Source organism: Amblyomma americanum, chromosome 1 (genome assembly GCF_052857255.1).
Source record: "Amblyomma americanum isolate KBUSLIRL-KWMA chromosome 1, ASM5285725v1, whole genome shotgun sequence".
NCBI classification, from domain to species: domain Eukaryota; kingdom Metazoa; phylum Arthropoda; class Arachnida; order Ixodida; family Ixodidae; genus Amblyomma; species Amblyomma americanum.
In genome coordinates this window covers 26,781,684-26,801,835 of record NC_135497.1, presented here as the reverse complement: position 1 = coordinate 26,801,835, position 20,152 = coordinate 26,781,684, and the positions used below count along the sequence as shown (strand labels likewise).

The 20,152-nt window shown below is 43.5% G+C and overlaps 1 protein-coding gene across 2 annotated transcripts in view; it reads right to left on the bottom strand.

Annotated features, from left to right (window-relative positions):
• The window catches only part of LOC144111965 (uncharacterized), an 87,008-nt gene that overhangs the window by 52,140 nt on the left and 14,716 nt on the right, over positions 1–20,152 (bottom strand). The window contains exons 3-6 of one of the 2 annotated variants that reach the window (XM_077645058.1): positions 17,280–17,417; positions 6,159–6,299; positions 5,107–5,272; positions 1,675–1,822 (exon numbers count right to left, since the gene is read on the bottom strand). In XM_077645058.1, coding sequence (XP_077501184.1) covers positions 1,675–1,822; positions 5,107–5,272; positions 6,159–6,299; positions 17,280–17,417 — 593 coding nt within the window. The remainder of the gene's footprint in view (positions 1–1,674; positions 1,823–5,106; positions 5,273–6,158; positions 6,300–17,279; positions 17,418–20,152) is intronic. The other variant, XM_077645062.1, reaches the window with a different exon arrangement.

Here is a 20,152-nt window from a genome sequence, read left to right as displayed (position 1 = left end):
GCTCTTTTTGCCAGTTTCATGCATTCTGTGTTTCAAAGTAATCAAATATTGAATACAATGCTGAAAAAAACACTAATTTCTTCTCGAGTGAATGACAGGCATTTGAACCAGTGTCCTTGTATTGCGCGGTCTCTTACAAGATATCTAGTGTTTTAAATGGCTAGATGCGAAATAAGAGGCGGCAAGGGGACCACGACACATGTTTCTGCTTAGTCATCAGCATATTTGTGTGCTTATTATACGAACGAGCGTCCCTAGGTTTTTCTTTCTCACATTTGCCTTAAGGCGGAGCTTAAGTGTCCTCTGATTTAGGGTGTTTTTTAAAGTGTCACTGTGCAGCCCAATCACGAGGGCTGCAAAGCGCACCTGATCGTAACGGAGCGTGTTCGGCGCCAGGAAAAGGTATTGTAGTCAGGGAGCATTCAACCCTCACAACGCGATGGAAAGAGGAAGATACAATTATGTCAGCCTGCTTCCGAGCATCACACGTAACATTATCCGACACTTTGTATTTCCAAAATGAATGCATAAAAATCGTCACCACTGCACATTTCATTCCTTTAGTGACCAGCCAGCGCGAACACGACGAAGTGCTCCTTTTTTGCACCAGTCGGCACAAAACGTTTTCATGATATTAAGCTGCTTGAGTTGAGGGAACTAATCTTGGGTTGATAATGTAGCACTCCCCGTAAGTGTTAGTGCATTTTTACCTTTTTGGATGCTAAAACACACTTCACCAAAAAGCTGAACACTTCAGTGAGCCGCGGCTGCCAGAGACAATCGGCGCGTGGCTGGGTCCCAGCTGCATCATCCTCAGCTGAATCAGCTGTCTCAGCTGTACAGGAAGCGCGGCTGGGTCTCAGCTGCATCATCCTCGACATACCGTATCTCGGCATCGCCTCAGTGCATTTCATTTGTTTCTTGGGCTGGTTGGTATAGCATACCGAATGCCGAAACCACAGGTGAGGACAGAGAATAAGGAAGTTGACATGACAAGCTTAAGCAACCCATAGATTCATTCAGGTAATTTGTCAGTCAACAGCTCGCCTGCGGGGTCGCAGTCAGCATCGACTTGCGCAACCTAGTCACCAAAAGCAGAACAAAAAGAGATAAAAACCGCGGACATACAACCTACTATGATTTTGAATGTTCCGTTTTTCACTGCATGCATGGTGCCATAACGGACCTTTATTATGCTCGCTGCTGCCAAAGGGAAACAATGAGGCATTTTTCCGGATATGCCTGGTCCGGGTACTTGGGTGATCTCCATCTCAACGCGAACCGGAAGGTTACTCAGCGATGATTTCGAAGTTGTCATGCTGTCGACAATATAAATTATGAATTGACTTGTTATGAAGTGCACGAGATGCTTGAAGGTTGTGGTTCCCACGGCCGAACCTAGCAGGGTTAATTCACGCTGCAAGTATCCTCCGTTGCTTTGTGTTCAGCGCGCCTTCGCTCTCCCGCGCTATACCTCTGGGAACTTTCGTTAAAAGAAGTTTAAGTTCATCGGAAGTGTCCTACCGCAGCTATTGCTATGACTGAAGCAGCCAAATTTCACGCACACGTATATACTGACATCCCCCCACTGATGTCTATGGAAGCTATGTACTGGTATTGCTGGCGCAGTGAAGCTTTTCGTACAAAAAAAAAAAAAAACACGCAGATACTCACCTTCCTCAAAGCGCCACACTTCTCGCGAGGCTGGTTCCACTGCAGGATACGGTATTCCGTTGCCAGGACGCCCATGCGGGACCTGAGGTGCAAAGGATAGAATGGCAGGCACTCTACTGCTCTGGTTCCTCGCTGCAGCTCCGGGCACCTGAATTTCACAGGTGTGCATAGAATGGGGAGCAGTTATTGTCCCAGCTGAAAGCTGGTCACGTACAAGGAGGTGCGATGCCATAAGAGGAGTGAGTTTTGCATCACAAACGTAGCACCAGAAAGTTATGTAACTGCATGTGAGTTCCCAAGCTTTTGCAGAGCACACGGGTTAAGACCCCTAACTACCAACGAGTTCCGAGTTGGGGCGTCGCACTGGGCTTTTCAGCCCTTCGGAATTCAGGGAGCGAAAAAGAATTATGTGTGGCTCTGGAGGCTTTGAAATGATTGAACAAGCCTGCTGTTTCCACCGTCTAAAACAAGGTGGCAATAGGAAATTAGTGCAAACTTGAATGCAGCATTTGTTTTCCACAAATCACACTTGAAATATTCTCACACGCATCCTATGTAAATTTCATTTGTAAGGGGAGGTGGCAAGTACCGAAAATTGCCAATAGCTCTTTCGCCTGAACATCTGACTTCATACCATACACAGCGGAAATGCTCCAGGAGCTGGCAAAACATCAGATAGATTAGTCTCGCTTCATTCAGTTCTAAGCCCTTTATCAATAAAATTGTTTTCTTTTTCATGTCTTGTGGGAATTGCGACGTCAGATCAACATGAAATTTAATAACCGAGTACTTGCTGATCAATAACGTTCGGTGCCAAAGAGAGCACCCCTAGAGTCACTAAATAAAGACTTAGAGTACCGTCACTGCAGCACGGCGGTAAGCAGGGGTGGCCATTTTGTTGTTTATCAATGTTGCCAGATTGCCGCTTCGGCGACCTCGCCGCTAACTTTGGCCCGGCCATTTTGTAAACAACGCTGTTAGCCACCCTGCGCTGCGGCGGGGATCGTAGCCGTACGGCATGGAAAGCGGAAAGCGCATGAAGCATTTTCCATCATTCTGCGAGTTGAAACAGCCAACAACGCAGCAAAACGGCATCCTCGTATGCTCTTCTGCAGCTGAAATGCTGCGAGGCGCGGAATCCCTGGTCACTGAGTCGGTCACCGGCAGCACTCGCAGCGTCGCAGCACTATGACTACCACAGTTGCCCGACTGAAAACGCATAAGCCACAAAATGGCAGCCCCCATGAACCGTCGCAGTGTAAACAAATATCACGTGATGCAAACTGACCAATGATGGTGGCGGCGGCACAGAACAATAGGAGAAAAGAGTGCCGGTACTCTAAGTCTTTATTTAGTGACTCTAAGCACTTCGATTCTTCCATCGCCATCCTGCATTTTCCAACTTCCCAGAAACCACACGTTAATCTGAAACATATAATTTATTCCTGCCACATAACAATTTAATCCCCTTCACTCGCACTCCACACCCCAGTCAAGCGTCCCTGGCTGACATCTGGCCAGCTGACGGACAAACTGGCCTTGGTGACTCTGGTGCAGCATGTACTCGATGCTTTGTACTTTCTTTGAAGCTTTCGCTTCCTCCCTGTCCACAAAAAGTATATAGCGCTACATAGCATAAAGCCGCAACACACTTGTGTTATGGCACTTCCTAATGTTTCTTCCTTATGTTTCCATTCAAAGAGTAAGCTTGATTTGGGTGGAATATGAACCATGCAAATAACCACTAATAGACATCAATCGCAGTAATGTATGATCCCTCGCAAAATTATGAAAGATTGACGAATAGAGTGCCAACACTGCGCAATCCATCCAAGAAAAAAAAGTGTCACAAAATGACGGATGCTTGGGCAAATATAGAGCGTTGATAACATGCAGTGAGTCATAACCACACCTTAATTGTGCTGCACTTGCCCTTTCATTCGCATATTCAAGTCGCCTAGCCAGAGATCGGATATTCTCCAAAACATCCCTTCCCTCCAAAGTCTGCGCGTCCAACATGAGGCTCAGGTGCCCACACAGCTTAGTGCGGAGAACGTGCTGTCCATCGCTGTCACTGTGTCACCATTAAAAAAAAGGCAACCTTAAACTTTAAACGCTCAAAATGCGCACATTTTGCAGCAATTCCTTTTCGGGAAGTCATTCATTCTATGCACAATCATCGAACGAAAACATTTGCCACTAAATATAGGTACCAAGTCGGACACAACTAAATTTCAAGAGCTAACCCATGGTTTGAATGACATGTAACTTAAATTACAGCCCTAATGGTGTCACCCTTTCTTTCTTACCTTCTTTTTTTATCTGAAGATGCACCTGTTGTAATGATTCATAATAATGATTCATTATGCACCCTAGAATTTGTTCCAATGCGTTTGTTTAGCTTTAGCGATTTACCTGTATTTATCATTCCATAGTCTAGTGATAATACTAGCATTTGCGGGGACGTGCCCTGCAGCCCCCTGTGTTTGCTTTCCCGCGAGGCACCGTGCAGCAGCCTCACCTCGAGGAGGAACGCATTCCCTTGTCAGTTACATTAACTGGCAAGAGAGCGCGCCAGCGTCACAGCGCATGACACTGCTCGAAGCCCGCGCGCGGGAGATGGGGCATGAGGCTCTTCGGCGGGGATCGTCGGCGCGAGCGGACGTGTCACTCGTGGCTCCGCTCTTTTCTGGCAGGGCAAGGAAGCGGTGGGGAGACTGGCCCCTGTACTTGGCCCGTCCAGACCGCAGAGTATCCCTTGGCCAAGTGCGGGCGAACATTCGCTCGGAACCTTGCTGGTGAGTTGGACGACCTCGATTCATTAGCATATCTTGTTGCTAGCTGGCATTATTGTTGCTGTAGTAATAAATGCCTGTTTGTGTCAGCCAGTGTGTCGTTCTTTTGTTCCCTCAGAGCAAGGCCCGCCGTGGTCGGTGAGCACTCGGTAGCATACGCGATCACGGGGTGGGGTCCGGGCGGCTTTGAACCGTGTCAGCTGCGATTAATTAGGAAGAACGTATTTATCTCCCCAACTCAACCCCACACGTTGCAAAGTTTTGTACGCAAAATTATGTAGAATATTGCGCATATATTTTTGTTTTGTTATCTTTGTTTTTGTGTGCTTTCAGCATTATGTTTTGACTAATATTTGCTTTTTTACTGCCCCCCCCTCATGTAGTACACTCGAGAGAGGGACTTCAACTGCATTTTGAATCAAGATAAGTGATGCTGATGACTGCGTTGTGCTCTGTCCGAAAAATCGTGGAATTCGAGCATTCATTGTGTATTTGTACGGCGACTTCACGATTTGTGCTTTTATAACATATGTACAGCTTGAAAATGTGGCTCGGCATTAGAAAGGGCATTTCTCATGTTAACTAGCCACGATGGCGTCAAGCAAGAAAAGGCGCCATAAAACGATTTAAGGCCTACTTGCGAGTGCTCGTGTAGGTGCAGTACGTGCAGCGGTGGATTCCGTGCACGCTATGCCAGTGTTTCCGCCGGGTATGCACTTCCAAGTTGTACAGCGTAGAGAAGAGGTCACCGCGCTTCTCACAGGCGAGGAACAGGCTATGCAAGGGAATGATATTGACGTCCTCTGAAAAAGAACAAAGCAGTGGGAGGAGCGAAGGAGCACATGTGGAGTGAAGAACTGCCCAGAGAAATCAGTGTTCTTAATATGTACCATGGCAGAGAGGAAAAGGCCAGCAGTAGTACTTTTTTGCATCAGTTCCTTAGTATCAATTCTGTGCATGGTAGTCTCCTTAATATAGTAATAGAATATTAGTCATTAAACTGAATAGTACAGATATTAAACTCACACTCATATCAATTAATCAAGAACTAGAACAGCTGGTGCCCCTGGCAGGAAAAACTGAGAGCATGAAAGAGAGTCCTAACTTCATACCTACGAAGTTCGATGAATTTGAGCAAAAGTTCTGCCATCAAGAGGCTGACATTAAAGACCTAAAAAGAGGATGACTGAGTTTGAAGAAAAAGATGGCCTGAAACAGGTAGCCCAAGCCCAGTTGGAAAAGAACATACATGACCTCGAATTCAGGAGCAGGCAGCTGAACTTATAACTGGATGGAATAAAAGAAGCACAGGATGAGGACCTGACAGCCATATTAAATAACGTGGCTGATAAATTTCGAGTGCCTCACTTGATGGAACAGGAAATTGCACACGTTCGACTCCCAGCGAAACGTGATAAGGTGCCAGGCATCATTGTGCGTTTCAGGAGGCAAGCGATAAGAGAAAACTGGATTAAGAATAACAAAAACCTTAAGGAAAGCGATCCACCCATTTTCTTGCAGGAAAACTTAACACGCCGCAACAGAGAACTCCTTCAAGCAATGAAAGACTGTGCCAAAGACAAAGGCTATAAGTTTACTTGGTATGTCAACGGAAAGGTTTTCATCAGGAAAAGTGACGGATTGAGTGCCATTCATGTGAGGGGACAGAGCGACTTGGATCAGTTATACCATTTTTGATCTTATCTTTTGTGTTTTCTTCTTGAAACAACCAAAATGCAGCACATGTGTTATTGGCTGCCCAGCGACCTGAACCGTACTCCTTCGTAAGTTGTGCCGACATCGCTTCAAGCTGTTCACTTGAATGATGCTCTGTAAAAAAGAAAACAATGTGTTTAGAGGAATTCTTTGGTGAGTTTTTGTTTCCTTTTTCTCAGATCATGCTAAGTGAAACATGCAGCACAAATGATTCTGACATTTTTAGGATGACCAACTATACAACTTGCTACTTGAACCGCTCTGGTGTCCGTCTGGGTGGAGTAGCATTATTGCTGTGTAATGACACTGATTGCGACAAGCTGGACTCGTATAGTCTATTTACTGATGATTTTGAGGTCCTATCTGTCTGTACTGACAGGTTCGTATTTTCTGTTTGCTATCATCCTCCGAAGGGAAATGTAGTTAAGTTTTCAGAAAATACACTCTAATAGCTGGAGGGGATCTTAATACTGATATGTTGAGGGACAATTCTTTGGTTAAAGACTTTAACACTGTCTTGACTTCGAACGGCTTCATTAACCTTGTAACCACTCCAAAAAGGATTACATAAGAAACCGAGTCTCTACTCGGTCTGCTCATTACAAACTCCTTACAACTAATAGCTGACTCAGGTGTAATATCATCTGCACTCAGTGACCATCTTCCAGTGTTTCTATGTATGTATAGGACTGGACCGGTAAAGTACCGAAAGGAAAAAGCTATGTATCAATATATAACCAATGCTATGCTCAATTTATTTCATAGTTCACTGGCACAAGTTAAGCAGGATAGCACTGACAATACCAGTGACGTAAATGAGGCTTACAGTAAGTTTCTCCAAGTAGTTACGCAACTATACCATTCATGCTTCCCATTAAAACTGCGTAGAAAAAAAACCGTAAAACTCACAAACCCTGGATAACGTCTGAGTTACACCATGAAATTAACCTGAAAGAAAAGCTCTACGGGATCTTTTAAAACACACATTGAGCAGATGACTCAAGTAAGTTTAAGAAATACAGGAATAGGTTAACAAAAAAGCTACGTCTGGCACGCACAGAATATTACACGACATTTCTCCAAGTTAAAAATGGTCACCACGATTTGCTGTGGTCAACATTAAATTGTTTGCTAAGGCGCGAGCAACCGCACCCTGCCACATGGACATTAAGGCTTGATGATAAAGATGTATCTGGAATAGAGCTAGGAAATACCTTTAACAACTTTTTCACAACCCTTTCGCATACCAACCCATCACATGATTCCAATAGCTACATTGGTTCCTACAATAATGATACAATATTTTTGAACCCGGTTACGGCAGAAGCTATATCTGTTATACAGAACCTTAATAACAGCCATGCCTGTGACACTGATGGCATTCAAGTCAGGCCTGTGAAGCATGTTGTACCAGTTATTGCCCCTGTTCTTGCGAATATATTTAATTTATGTTTTACTACCAGTATATTTCCTCACAAATTGCAAATAGGCAAAGTAACAATTCTGTATAAGAAAGGTGACCACAACGATTTAGGAAATTATAGACCAGTACCTATACTCCCTATCTTTTAAAAGGCTCTTGAAAAAGTGCTACATACAAGGTTGCCTCATTTTATGTACAAACAAATTTTTGTCTCCAAATCAATTTGGATTTTGTAAAAATAAATCAACCGAATTAACGCTACTCAAGCAAAAGGAATATATACTAACACAGTTTGAAAAGAAGGCCTTCATTATTGGTGTCTTCGTAGACTTTTCGAAGGCATTTGATCTAGTGAACCACTGTATGCTCGTAAAAAACTTAGTGTGTTATGGTTTTCGAGGCCAGACCCAGGTGCTTCTGAAATCATATCGCACAGAAAATAAGCTGTATGCATAGACAATATGAAATCTGAACCAAAACATATTACTTCTGGTGTGCCACAAAGCAGTATATTGGGACCATTACTCTTTAATATGTATCTAAATGATATCTCTAACATTAACTCTGCTCCAAAATTTATTATCTATGCTGATGACACAAGCATTTTTTTTACTGGAAATGTTCTTGATCTCCTTGTTCAGGAATGCAATGACACCATTATTGAATTACAAAAATGGTCTGAATACAAATGTATGAGCATTAATGATAAGAAAACAGAAGCTGTTATTTTTCATCCCAAAAATAAAGTGCTTGCTTCCTCCATCAAGATTAAACTGAGCTCGTGGTGTACAGATTTGGTTGAAAAATTTAAATGTCTAGGAGTAGTTTTTTCTTCCAACATGACTTGGGATCACCATGTGGACCATATAGCAATGAAGCTGGCTCAACTAACCGTGGTCGTAAGTTGGCTGAGATAAGTTATTGAAAGAAAAATAAAGCTATTCCTCTATAATTCTATTTTCTACTCCCATTATAACTACGGCCACTTTGTGTGGAGAACAGCCACAAATAGCTGTCTTCAAAGTATCTATATTATACAGAAAAAGTTCCTTCGTCTTATTTACAATGTCCCCTGGGACTCGCCAAGCACGGATCTCTTTCTACAAAGTGGTGAGGTAAAAATTCACAACTTCTATAAATATCTTCTAAGTATCCGGTTTTAAACTTGAAACACGTAGGAATGTAAACTACATATGTAACCTTGCAGAATTACATGCCCGAGAAGCCAGCTACACGACAAGGTAAGCGGAGACTTGGGTAGTGCCGACTCCTTGAATACATTCAGGTAGAGAATGCCTGCAATCCACTCTTCCTTCCCTGTTAAATACATACACATATAAAAATTCTGAGCTCTTTAGTTTGTCAAAAAAATCTTTGGGTGCTATGTACGTTGACATGTAGCATATGTTTATTCTCTTTCTTTGCTATTGATCTGTTATCGAGTGTGAATGTCAATTCAATATTGTATAATACTGTTTCACTTTATTTTGTAGTTTCATTATTGTATACCTGTTAATACGTTGACTAAGTCCCTTTGCTTTATAAGCCTTGCTGTCTTAGTCGCTGCCAAGCGAAAGGGGGCCTGCGGCTTTTCTGTGCCTCCGCTGTCTGTACCTTTTTAAGGCAAAAATAATTTTGATTTGAATTGATTTATTAAATAATTTGCCTATTCACGATAGAAAGGCAGCGCGATGGTACTGACCCGCACAGATCCGCCAATTGGTAATATAAACATTAACTATAAAAAGGCAGTGCCTTTTCTAAAAGCGCTATCGACCAGCTTCGCATCGGTACACTTGCATCAAATGAGGAGTTCTCTGACAATGCGGAGGTCCATTTCATGCACTAACAAGCACCCATCCCCTTTTATTCACAGTTTAATCTCCTGGTTATTCAGGCAATGTGTCACTGTTCCTTCACCTTTCGCCCAGATGCCCTCGCACAGAAAGGTCCGCCGTCCCTGCTGGCATTCAAAGTGTTCATAATCAGGCATAATCGAATTAGCTTAGACTTGAAGTGGGAACGGACGAAGCTAGTGAAGAGGAAGTTCATTAACGAGTTAGCAGTAAGGGAAAATAGAGGAAATCAGGATATCGCTGCCGAACCGATGTTCAGCTTTAACTGATGAAGACGATCTTAATGTACATCTAATGAACAATAATCTGACAGCTGTCATTATGGGGTGTGCAGTAGAAGTAGGCGGTAGGACAGTTCGACATAATGCCGGCAAGCAGTCTCAGGAGACAAAAGATCTAATTAAGAAACGCTAAACTATGAGGGGGCCTAACTCTGCTGACAGAATAGAGAAACAAGCGCAAGGTATCCGACATAACGAAGTTTAAATGGAGACAATTGCACATGCTCTAAAGAACAGAGGCAGCCTAAATGTGGTGAAGAGGAAATTAGGCATGGGTAAAACCCAGATGTATGCATTAAGAGACAAGGAGGGCAATGACATAAGAAATATGGATAAGATAGTTAAATTAGCCGAAAAGTTCTACAAAAATCTGTACAGTAGTCAATGTAACCAGAACGTTGATGAGAGAGACAGTAGCCCACACCAATGCGTCATCCCACCAGTAACGAAAGAGGAAGTAAACAAAGCCTTAGGAGCAATAGAAAGGGGGAAAGCAGCTAAGCAGAATCAGGTAACAGCAGATCTTTTGAAGGACGGGGGGAGAGGGGAGATCGTGCTAGAAAAGCTAGTCACCCTGTATATACAATGCCTTCTGACCTCGACCATAATTCATAAGAAAGGAGATGCCAAGGACTTGAAAAATTACAGGCCAATCAGCTTATTCTCCATTGCCCACAAGATATTTACTAAGGTAATCGCTAATAGAGCCAAGGTAACATTAGACTATAATCAACCAAATGATCAGGCAGGCTTTCCTAAAGAATATTCCACAATAGATCATATTCACACTATCAATAGGGTGATAGAAAAATGCGCAGAATACAACAAACCCCTATCTATAGCCTTCACTGATTACGAGCAAGCACTTGACTCAGTGAAAATCTCAGCAGTTATGCAGAAGACACTGCAGAATCAGGGTGTTAAAGAGCCTTTTATCAAAATACAGGAATCTATATATAACAAAATGGCACTCCTTTGGGACAGTTGGTATGAATCCATCTTTGGGCCAGCGTGAACTTTGGGACACACCAACGTAGACAGACACATTGAAAGAGGGAACACCATAGCTACCATAGTCCTCCATAAAGCCAGCAAGAAACTGCCAATAAGAAAGGGCGCCAGACAAGGAGACTCGATCTCACCAAAGTATTCCCCGCCTGTTTGCAGTAGGTATTCCAAGGCAGGAATTGAGAATCATCAGAGCAGTGCTGGCAGCCATCTGTGCGACTGCTAACCGTATTGCTGTATTCATGCAGGCATTTTGACATGGTTCCATTGACCGGCACAGGACCATCTTACCCAACGCAGCACCAACGCTGCATTCCAGAGTGTGGCTACGGAGTGATCTGTGCAAGCAGTCAGCCAGGAATACCGCGCCTGCGCGGAAGGCTTACGACACCCCTCCAGCAACTCGATAAAAGGAGCCAGCGACAACCACGGACACATCAGAGCAGTTTTGGCAGCCATCTGTGCGACTGCTAACCGTATTGCTGTACTCATGCAGGCATTTTGACACGGTTCCATCGACCGGCGCAGGGCCATCTTACCCAACGCAGCACCAGCGCTGCATTCCAGAACGTGGCTGCAGAGTGATCTGTGCAAGCAATCAACCAGGAATACCGCGCCTGCGCGGAAGGCTTAGGACACCCCTTCAGCAACTCGATAAAAGGAGCCAGCGACAACTACGGACACATCAGAGCAGTTTTGGCAGCCATCTGTGCGACTGCTAACCGTATTGCTGTACTCATGCAGGCATTTTGACATGGTTCCATCGACCGGCACAGCACCATCTTACCCAACGCAGCACCAACGCTGCATTCCAGAACGCGGCTATGGAGTGATCTGTGCAAGCAATCAACCAGGAATATCGCGCCTGCGCGGAAGGCTTACGACGCCCCTCCAGCAACACGATAAAAGGAGCCAGCAACAACCACGGACACATCAGAGCAGTTTTGGCAGCCGTCTGTGTGACTGCTAACCGTATTGCTGTACTCATGCAGGCATTTTGACACGGTTCCATTGACCGGCACAGGACCATCTTACCCAATGCACCACCAACGCTGCATTCCGGAACGTGGCTGTGGAGTGATCTGTGCAAGCAATCAACCAGGAATACCACGCCTGCGCGGAAGGCTTACTTAAAAGGAGCCAGCGACAACCACGGACACATCAGAGCAGTTTTGGCAGCCGTCTGTGCGACTGCTAACCGTATTGCTGTACTCATGCAGGCATTTTGACAGGGTTTCATCGACCGGCGCAGGACCATCTTGCCCAACGCAGCTCAACGCTGCATTCCAGAACGTGGCTGTGGAGTGATCTGTGCAAGCAATCAACCAGGAATATCGCACCTGCGCGGAAGGCTTACGACGTCCCTCCAGCAACCCGATAAAAGGAGCCAGCGACAGCCACGGACACATCAGAGCAGTTCTGGCAGCCGTCTGTGCGACTGCTAACCGTATTGCTGTACTCATGCAGGTGGCCACACACACATTCGTGTGAAAGTTTATTTCATTGCATTTTGCGGTTGCTGCACTGCTGTGGTACCTCTTGTTGTCTGTGACGTGTTTGTCGAAAACTTGTTAAAATGGGTGACGAGGCTACGCAACTTGACAACTTTGCCAAGACACTCGCAGACGAGGCTCCCAAAAGCATAAAGTTACTAAGCCTCTAATGGAAATGACTTCTAAATTTATGGAGGCCATGACTGAAATCAAGATCACAGTAAACAAGTTGAACTCATCTAGCGATGCTGTACAGACTGAAATAGCAGCAGTGAAGGAATCAATGGGTTTCATGAACACTGCCTTTGAGGACTTCAGAACAGAAGTTAAAGCGATGAGGCTTGAACTCACAGAAGTAAAGAAGAATAATCTGGAAATTCAGCAAGTAAACAAGAAGCTGATGAACAAGGTGAAGGAGCTAAGGACACAACTGGTTGAACTGAAGCAATACAGCAGAAGGAATAACATCGAATTGAAAGGAATCCCTGAAACTGATAATGAGAACCTCGGTAGCATGATGACACAGGTATCTTTCTACCTACAGGTTGAGCTTTCTCCTGAGGAAATTGACGTGATACACCGTGTTCCAACCGAGTCGAAGGGACCTTCCAATGTAATTGTTAAGTTTAAGTCAAGGTCCCCACGTGACAGAATCTTGCAAGCTGCGAAAAAGAACAGGCTAAATACTTCCGTGCTTGGCTTCCCAGAGAACGATCCCGTTTTTGTCAACAAACATTTGTGTCCGGAAAAAAAGGTTTTGCTCGGCAAAGCTATTGGAGTAAAGCGTGACAGAGGCTGGAAGTTCGCATGGGTGTCTGAAGGCAAAATCTTGATGAGAAAAATGGAAAGCTCGAAAATAATGCACATAACTTGTGAAGACGACCTGGAAAAAACTGTCTAATTACCAATGCTCTTGTGTTTTTGTACCTGTTTGCTCTTACAATGTCTTTGGCCGTAGAAGATGACCTGTTAAGCAGAGACAAATATACGTCAATATTTTACTCTAATATCTGCAGTGTAAGGAAGAACCTGAACCTTCTAGTGGCTTCTTTGACGAGATATTCTTAATCTTTTGATATTGTAGCACTTACAAAAGCCTGGCTGCAAAAAGATGACAACGTTATGCTTCCCGGCTATGTTATGTTATCTCACCTGAGAGAATCAAAAAACCGTGGTGGTGGTGTTGGCTTTTTTCTCAAAAATAGTCTGCCTTTCTCGTTAATGGCACCAGTCACCCTCAGTAATGCAGACATAGAAACACTGTTCATAAAACTGCCCCGGTCATTCACTTTTGGAGTTATCGTCCACCAAATTCACGCCTTTCGTCCTTTCTTGATAAACTTGAAGGAATTTCTGAAACGCTTACTACACAATCAGAACGCATAATTATTGTTGGCGATTTCAATATTGATACAAGTACTGAATGCCACAAGGACTAAGTGAACCTGTTAACATCGTACAATTTCCGAAACATGATTAACACACCCACGCGTGTAACTACCTCCTCTTCATCTATTATTGATCATGCATTAACAAATATACTGACCGGGATACGCGCTGAGCTTTATAGCGAACCCATCTCCAATCACCTCCCACTTTTTGTTGCTGTTGACACTGATATAAAACCAGAGCGTGAGAGCAAGAACTACCTATCTAAAATAGATTATGCCCTTCTGCGTGAAAATTTACTGGCCGTCGGCCCCAGTGTAATATACCATAACGTCGATACAGAGTTTAATAACCTAATAGACACGCTTTCACAAATGGTTACTAACTGCAGCAGAAATATTAGTGTTCGCTCTTATGAAGTGCCACTATGGCTTTGGATGACTGAGTCAATCCTCGCCGTTCCAAAAGAAAAAGATTTATAGTACCGCAAATGGAAGCCCCCCCCAACACAAAGATAATGTTTACTATCTAAACCAATTTAAGAGCCTGCGCAACAGATCCGTGTCGATGATGAGGGCACGAAAAAATGCATATTACATGCGTCTCGTTGAACAGGCTTCCGGCAATTCCCATAACGTCTGGAAAATAATAATTCCCATAACGTCTGGAAAATAATAAATGAAGTCACTGGCAAAGCCAGTTTGCGCAGTGTTCTCCTGAAGAGAAAGATGGCAGTACTACAGAAAGATTTAATTCCTTTTTCACCAATATCGGCCCGTCCTTAGCTGCTCAACACCATGAATCACAACAAAAAAATGCAGCATCCAATCCAGTTATCAATACTTTTGGAATGTTTGAAATCAAACCCGATGAAATTACATCCATTATTCTCAGCTTACCAGGCAATAAATCTGCTGGACTGGACGGAATCTACCCATGCATACTTAAGGAAAACACTGATATCTTGGTACCTATCTTATGCAAACTTTTTAATCATTCATTAAAATGTGCAAAGTACCCCTCCACACTAAAGACAGCCAAAGTTGTCCCGGTATACAAAGATGGAGACCAATCCAATCCGTCAAGCTACAGACCCATTTCTGTCCTAAGTGTTATTAATAATATTTACGAAAAGATTCTATCCAACATTTGCAAATTCTTATAAAAGTATAACTTACTCTGTGAAAAGCAACATGGAAAACATCATTTACGGCATCTGTTGTCCTAAGCTTGACTCAATTAATACAGCATTACATGAAAAGAAACTGACCGCTGTTATAATGTTGCTTTAAAGAACGCGTTTGGTACCGTGAATCACGCTATTATGCTCCACAAACTAAACCATTATGAATTCTGCGTTGAAGTCTACAGATTATTTTCTAGTTACATCGAAAACTGTCAACAAGCTGTAGTTATGAATAACATTATATCATCACTTCAATATTTACAGACCGGGGCTCCTCAAGGAGCCATCTTAGGACCCATGTTGTTTTCGTTATACTTGAATGATTTGCTGAAGGCCCTAAGTTGCTCTGATATTTTAATGTATGCAGATGACACTGCGATCATAGTTACAGCTGACAACCATGAAGATTTAGAAGCAAAAACAAATTCTGAACTGAAAAAAAGTTTCAACGTGGTTTTTTAATAACAAGCTAACGATTAAGTCAAGCAATACCAAATATATAGTATTTAGCTCACGAGCAAAAGTCATTGACAGCAACCAAATTAAGATTTTCATTAAAGACCACTCACTTGAACGAACACACTCATTTAAGTATCTTGGTGTCATTCTAGATGAACACCTTCACTGGAAAATCAGATTAGCTCCGTCTGTCCTAAGTTGGCTTCTGGCTGTTATGCCTTATTACAGGCCCGTGATTGTTTTAATACACATACACTGCGTACCCTTTATTTTGCCCTTATTAACAGTCATTTAACATACTGTGTGGAATCATGGAGTTTGACATACAACACTTACCTTGATCCTATCCGGCAATTACAAAAATGGGCTATCCGAATTATAACACAAACCAAGAATAACGAGCCAAGTAGACCATTTTTCGTTAATAAATATCCTTCCTTTTGACCTCTTTCGGAGTTTAAAGATAGCGGTGTGAGTAAACAACATAGTAAAATATAATCAACCTTTCAATGCCTCCCTGTTTCGCTCTCCTACTCGACTCACAAGAAACCTCACACATAGTAACTTTAATTTGCCACCGAATAACATCTACAGCGAAAGATTGGTGCAGTTTTCATGACCCAAGGTTTGGAATGCTTTACCCCCAGAAATAAAATGGTCCCATAAAACAAATAAAACATTAAGAACATATTTTATGAGCCTTATTTGACCTCTGTGGTAGTCGTTTTCGGTTTGTATTTCTAGTACAGTGTCGTTCTTGATAGATCTTTACTCATTCTGCGGTAAAATGCACATTATTTTGTTTTCTTCTCACTGCATGCGATATTTTGGTCTTTCGCCATTGATTTTGTGCTTTTCATTTTACACAAGTGCTGTGTCATTGCCATTATGTATTTTGTTTCTGAACCCCACACTTGCCTCTGGCTATGTGTTGCGACATTGTTTTGATAATTTGAATGGCAAGATTATGAATAAATGAAAATGAATGAACTGTTGGGGATAAGAGTTCATGGAGAATACCTAAATAATCTGCGATTCGCTGATGACCTTGCCTTTCCAATCACTCTGGAGGTGAACTGCAAATCATGATCAATGAGTTTAACAGGCTGAGCAGAACAGTGGGTCTAAAAATTAGCATGCAGAAAACCAAAGTAATGTTCAAAAGCCTAAAAGCCTGGCAGAACAGCAGTTCACAATTGGCAGCGAAGTGCTGGAAGAGGTAAAAGAATACGCCCACATAGGACAGGTACTGACAGCTGATCCAGATCATGAGAGGGAAATAACTAGAAGGATACGAATAGGGTGGAGCGTATATGGCAGGTTCTCTCATATTGTGAATGGCAGTTTACCAATATCCCTGAAGAGAAAAGTGCACAACAGCTGTACCTAAGCGGTACTCATCTACAGGAAAGAAACGTGGAGGCTAACAAAAAGGGTTCAGCTTAAGTTAAGGACAACGCAGCGAGCCATGGAAAGTAAAATGATAAGTGCAATGTTAAAAAGACCAAAAGTGGGCAGAGTGGGTGAGGGAACAAACGCGCATTAATGACATCCTAGTCGAAGTCAAGAGGAAGAAATGGGTTTGGACAGGGCCTCGTCAAGCTGCCCCAAGCAGCTTTTTGCCCAAGAGCTCCTATCATGTATATATGTGGTGAAATAAATAAATTTTATTTGATTTGATTTGATGTAATGCAAAGGCAAGATAACTGCCAATCCTTAAGGGTAACGGAGTGGATTCCAAGAGAAGGCAAGCATAGCAGTGGACGGCAGCAGGTTATGTGGGCGGGTGAGATTAAGAAGCTTGCAGGCATAGGGTAAGTGCAGCTGGAAAAGGATAGGGTTAATTGTAGAAGCATGGGAGAGGCCTTTGCCTTGCAAGTGGGTGTAGTCAGGCTGATGATGATGACGATGATGAATCAGGCATGTTCGTAGCTTGCATACGCTATATCAACTGATAATAATCTACCAGCTAAGGAGAGCAAGATTAGCTTCTCTTCACCTTCTTTCGGTAGATGTCTCCATTGAAGAGCAAGGCCCCAATGTTTTGTCTGCGCTTGCTGGGCAAGTAGTTCACGTTCATCCAGTGGTTGCGCTCTTGTGGGCAGCCGTCTACCACGAACTCTCCACATCGGCGCACCTGCGCAACGCAACAGTTCAACCGTCTAAACGCTCAAGTCAAATTTTTTTGCTACTGTACTCACCTGAAACAATGGACGCAAAAAAATGTGGCATAAATTTTAAGTGTCCGGAAACAGGCCAGTATCTCATGTTCTAATCTAATAGTTCTGTCACATAGGCATTTCGAAGGCATTCGAAGTGGCCAGTTTATCCACTGTAAGGCCAGTCAGCACTGTTACACGGATGCTTTCTGTGGTGCTTGAGACACCGTTAGAGTACCGTGTACCCTGTTACCGTTACCAAAGTACCAGAAGCCCGCCCAGCGCCTGCGAGCACGTGCTGATTGGCCCAGATGCTGCAGGCACGCACGCAGCCTGCCGGGTACCTGGCGCCATCTAGTGCCGTCAGGGTGATTTCGCATGTGCATTGGCTGCTTGTGGGCTCCCGGTAGCGTGTTTCTTTTTCAGAGGAAACCCAGCCAGACCACTGCTCATTGGCTCGCTATAATGTACACGTCACTTCCGCTGCAATTTGTAGGTAAGCATTAAAATAAATGCTTGCTATAAGAAACTTTCTTCAGAGACATTTTACATGCACAAAAAATGTAATAAATGTATAAACTTAGGTTGATACATTTAGTTTGGTCACGTGACTAGTTAGATGGAAAGGTGGCGGAGATTTGACGCGTGAGCAGGCGCGAGTGCCTGCAAAGGGAGACAGAAAATTCGCGAGGGCCGCAACGCAGCTTGGACAAACAGTGCAGCGGCAGAAAATCACCAACAGCAAGACCGCAGAAAAATGAAACAGGTGGAACCACGACGTCCGCTTTAGCGGAGGGCGACATCATAGTGGCGGAAAAGCGCCGAACCGCAGGGGCCACATGAAAATGATGCGGCCGAAACCTAGCCACTTTTTCCTTCAGCAGTGGTAGGCACAGTAGGAAAACGTGCGTTGAGTAAAGAAAACGTTTCACATTATACACTTGTGAGAGACCTTCGTTGCCAAGCAACGCAGCAGGCACAACTAAGGCGTCGTTTGGTTCAGCGGCCAGCACGGAAACGATTGACATGCGTGTCAGACAGGTACCGACTCCCTCGTTTCATAAAGGTAAGTTAGCCGTGATTGTCCTTGGCTCTTCTCAATTCCGAAAATCCACAAGTTAGATGACAAATGGCTGTTATTCACTGCATATCAGAAGAGGTATTTAGAGCGTTGTATTGGGACGCACGGCTGAGTGGAGCCGGTAGATAACCTCTGATGTGCACTGTGAAACTGCAGGGCGCGATTGTGGGCCTAAGTCCTCAGCAGATTGGTTGGGCCATAAATTGACACGAAGGAAACTGAAGCTATACTGCATTGTGTTGGAGAGGTGGAACATGTAATGTAGATAACCGATGGTCTGTTTTGGCAGAGGAGTGGATTGTTAGGCAAGAAAAATGTAGCCCGCGCAGGCCTGGGATATTTCTAGATTGCTGGGAGGTGTCTTTCCTGCGAGGTGTGCAGCTAGGTTGATAATGATGAGCTCCAATATAGACGCACTCCATATTTTTTGTATTTGATGAAGCAGTGTTAGGCACTCAGCTGAATGCTTTCTCTAATAGTACCTTAGCAATGTTTTTTTCAAAATAAATCATAAGGAAATCATACATATAGCAGCACTTATTAAAAAGATTGCTCATTCAGAATTGCTGTTATTTTGGTTAGTGTGCCTGTCGTTGATTTCATCTCTGATCACTATGTTTAAAATGCAGCCCAGTCATTACTGCATAAGCCTTGTTGAATGATCGCTTTCTATACATGGTCATGACATATTCAAAAAATGTTTGCAACCATTGTGCATACCTCATACAGGTTGCCATGTGGATAATGTGGGGTGGTAATTTAGAATATTCCGAGCTGCATATCAAGTCTACAGAGGTGTTGTGCACTGGTCTCTTAGAACCTTGAACTTGCAGCAACTCTTCATTGTTGCAGACTCAACCCCACTTTGTTGCCTGCTCATACCACGTGCCGAGCCCAACAAACTGTACTCCCACCATCACGAGCTAGCGTCTACAAAGGCTGCAGTGCTCAATGTACCATGGTACCCAGCAGAAGGTTAGTGCAGAAAAGGAAGGCATGGGTGCGATGTGTTTCAGAGAAATGAGCACATCAAACGGAGACAGACTGGGGACCGTACAAGAGGAACCAGTCAGAGGAAAGGAATGCAATAGAAGTTTTAAATAACGTGAGAAAAGAGGTTTTCCAATCTTTTGCTTTATATGAACGAATCTTGTGTACTGCTGATCAAGACAAATCTCATCATATAGTAAGAAAAGATGACATTCTGCTTTTTACTTGTATCACAATGTGAGGACATTGGGCATTGCTCACTATGGAAATAAACAGGAAGTTTGTGTGAAAGAATTTTTGAGGGGGCGGGTTGTAATGGCAGAGGTAACTGGCAAAGTTGGCTAACATCAGCATTAAATAGGTGCTGTAAGCACAGCTTACAGCACTGCACTTTGGAAATAGAGAGATAGTGTTGGCTAATGGGCACATTTTTAAATTGTAATTTGTGGGCTTCAACATCCTGAAGCAACACGAACTGTAAGAGGCATACTAGTGAATGGAACAGTTATAGTGTGGAATAAGTCAGACTGTCTGGGGTTTTTAATGTGAACTGACAGCACTTAACAAACCAGCATTTTTGCATTTCACCTCCATCAAAATGCGGCCACCATGGCCGGAACTGAAACTGTGGCCTTGGGATAA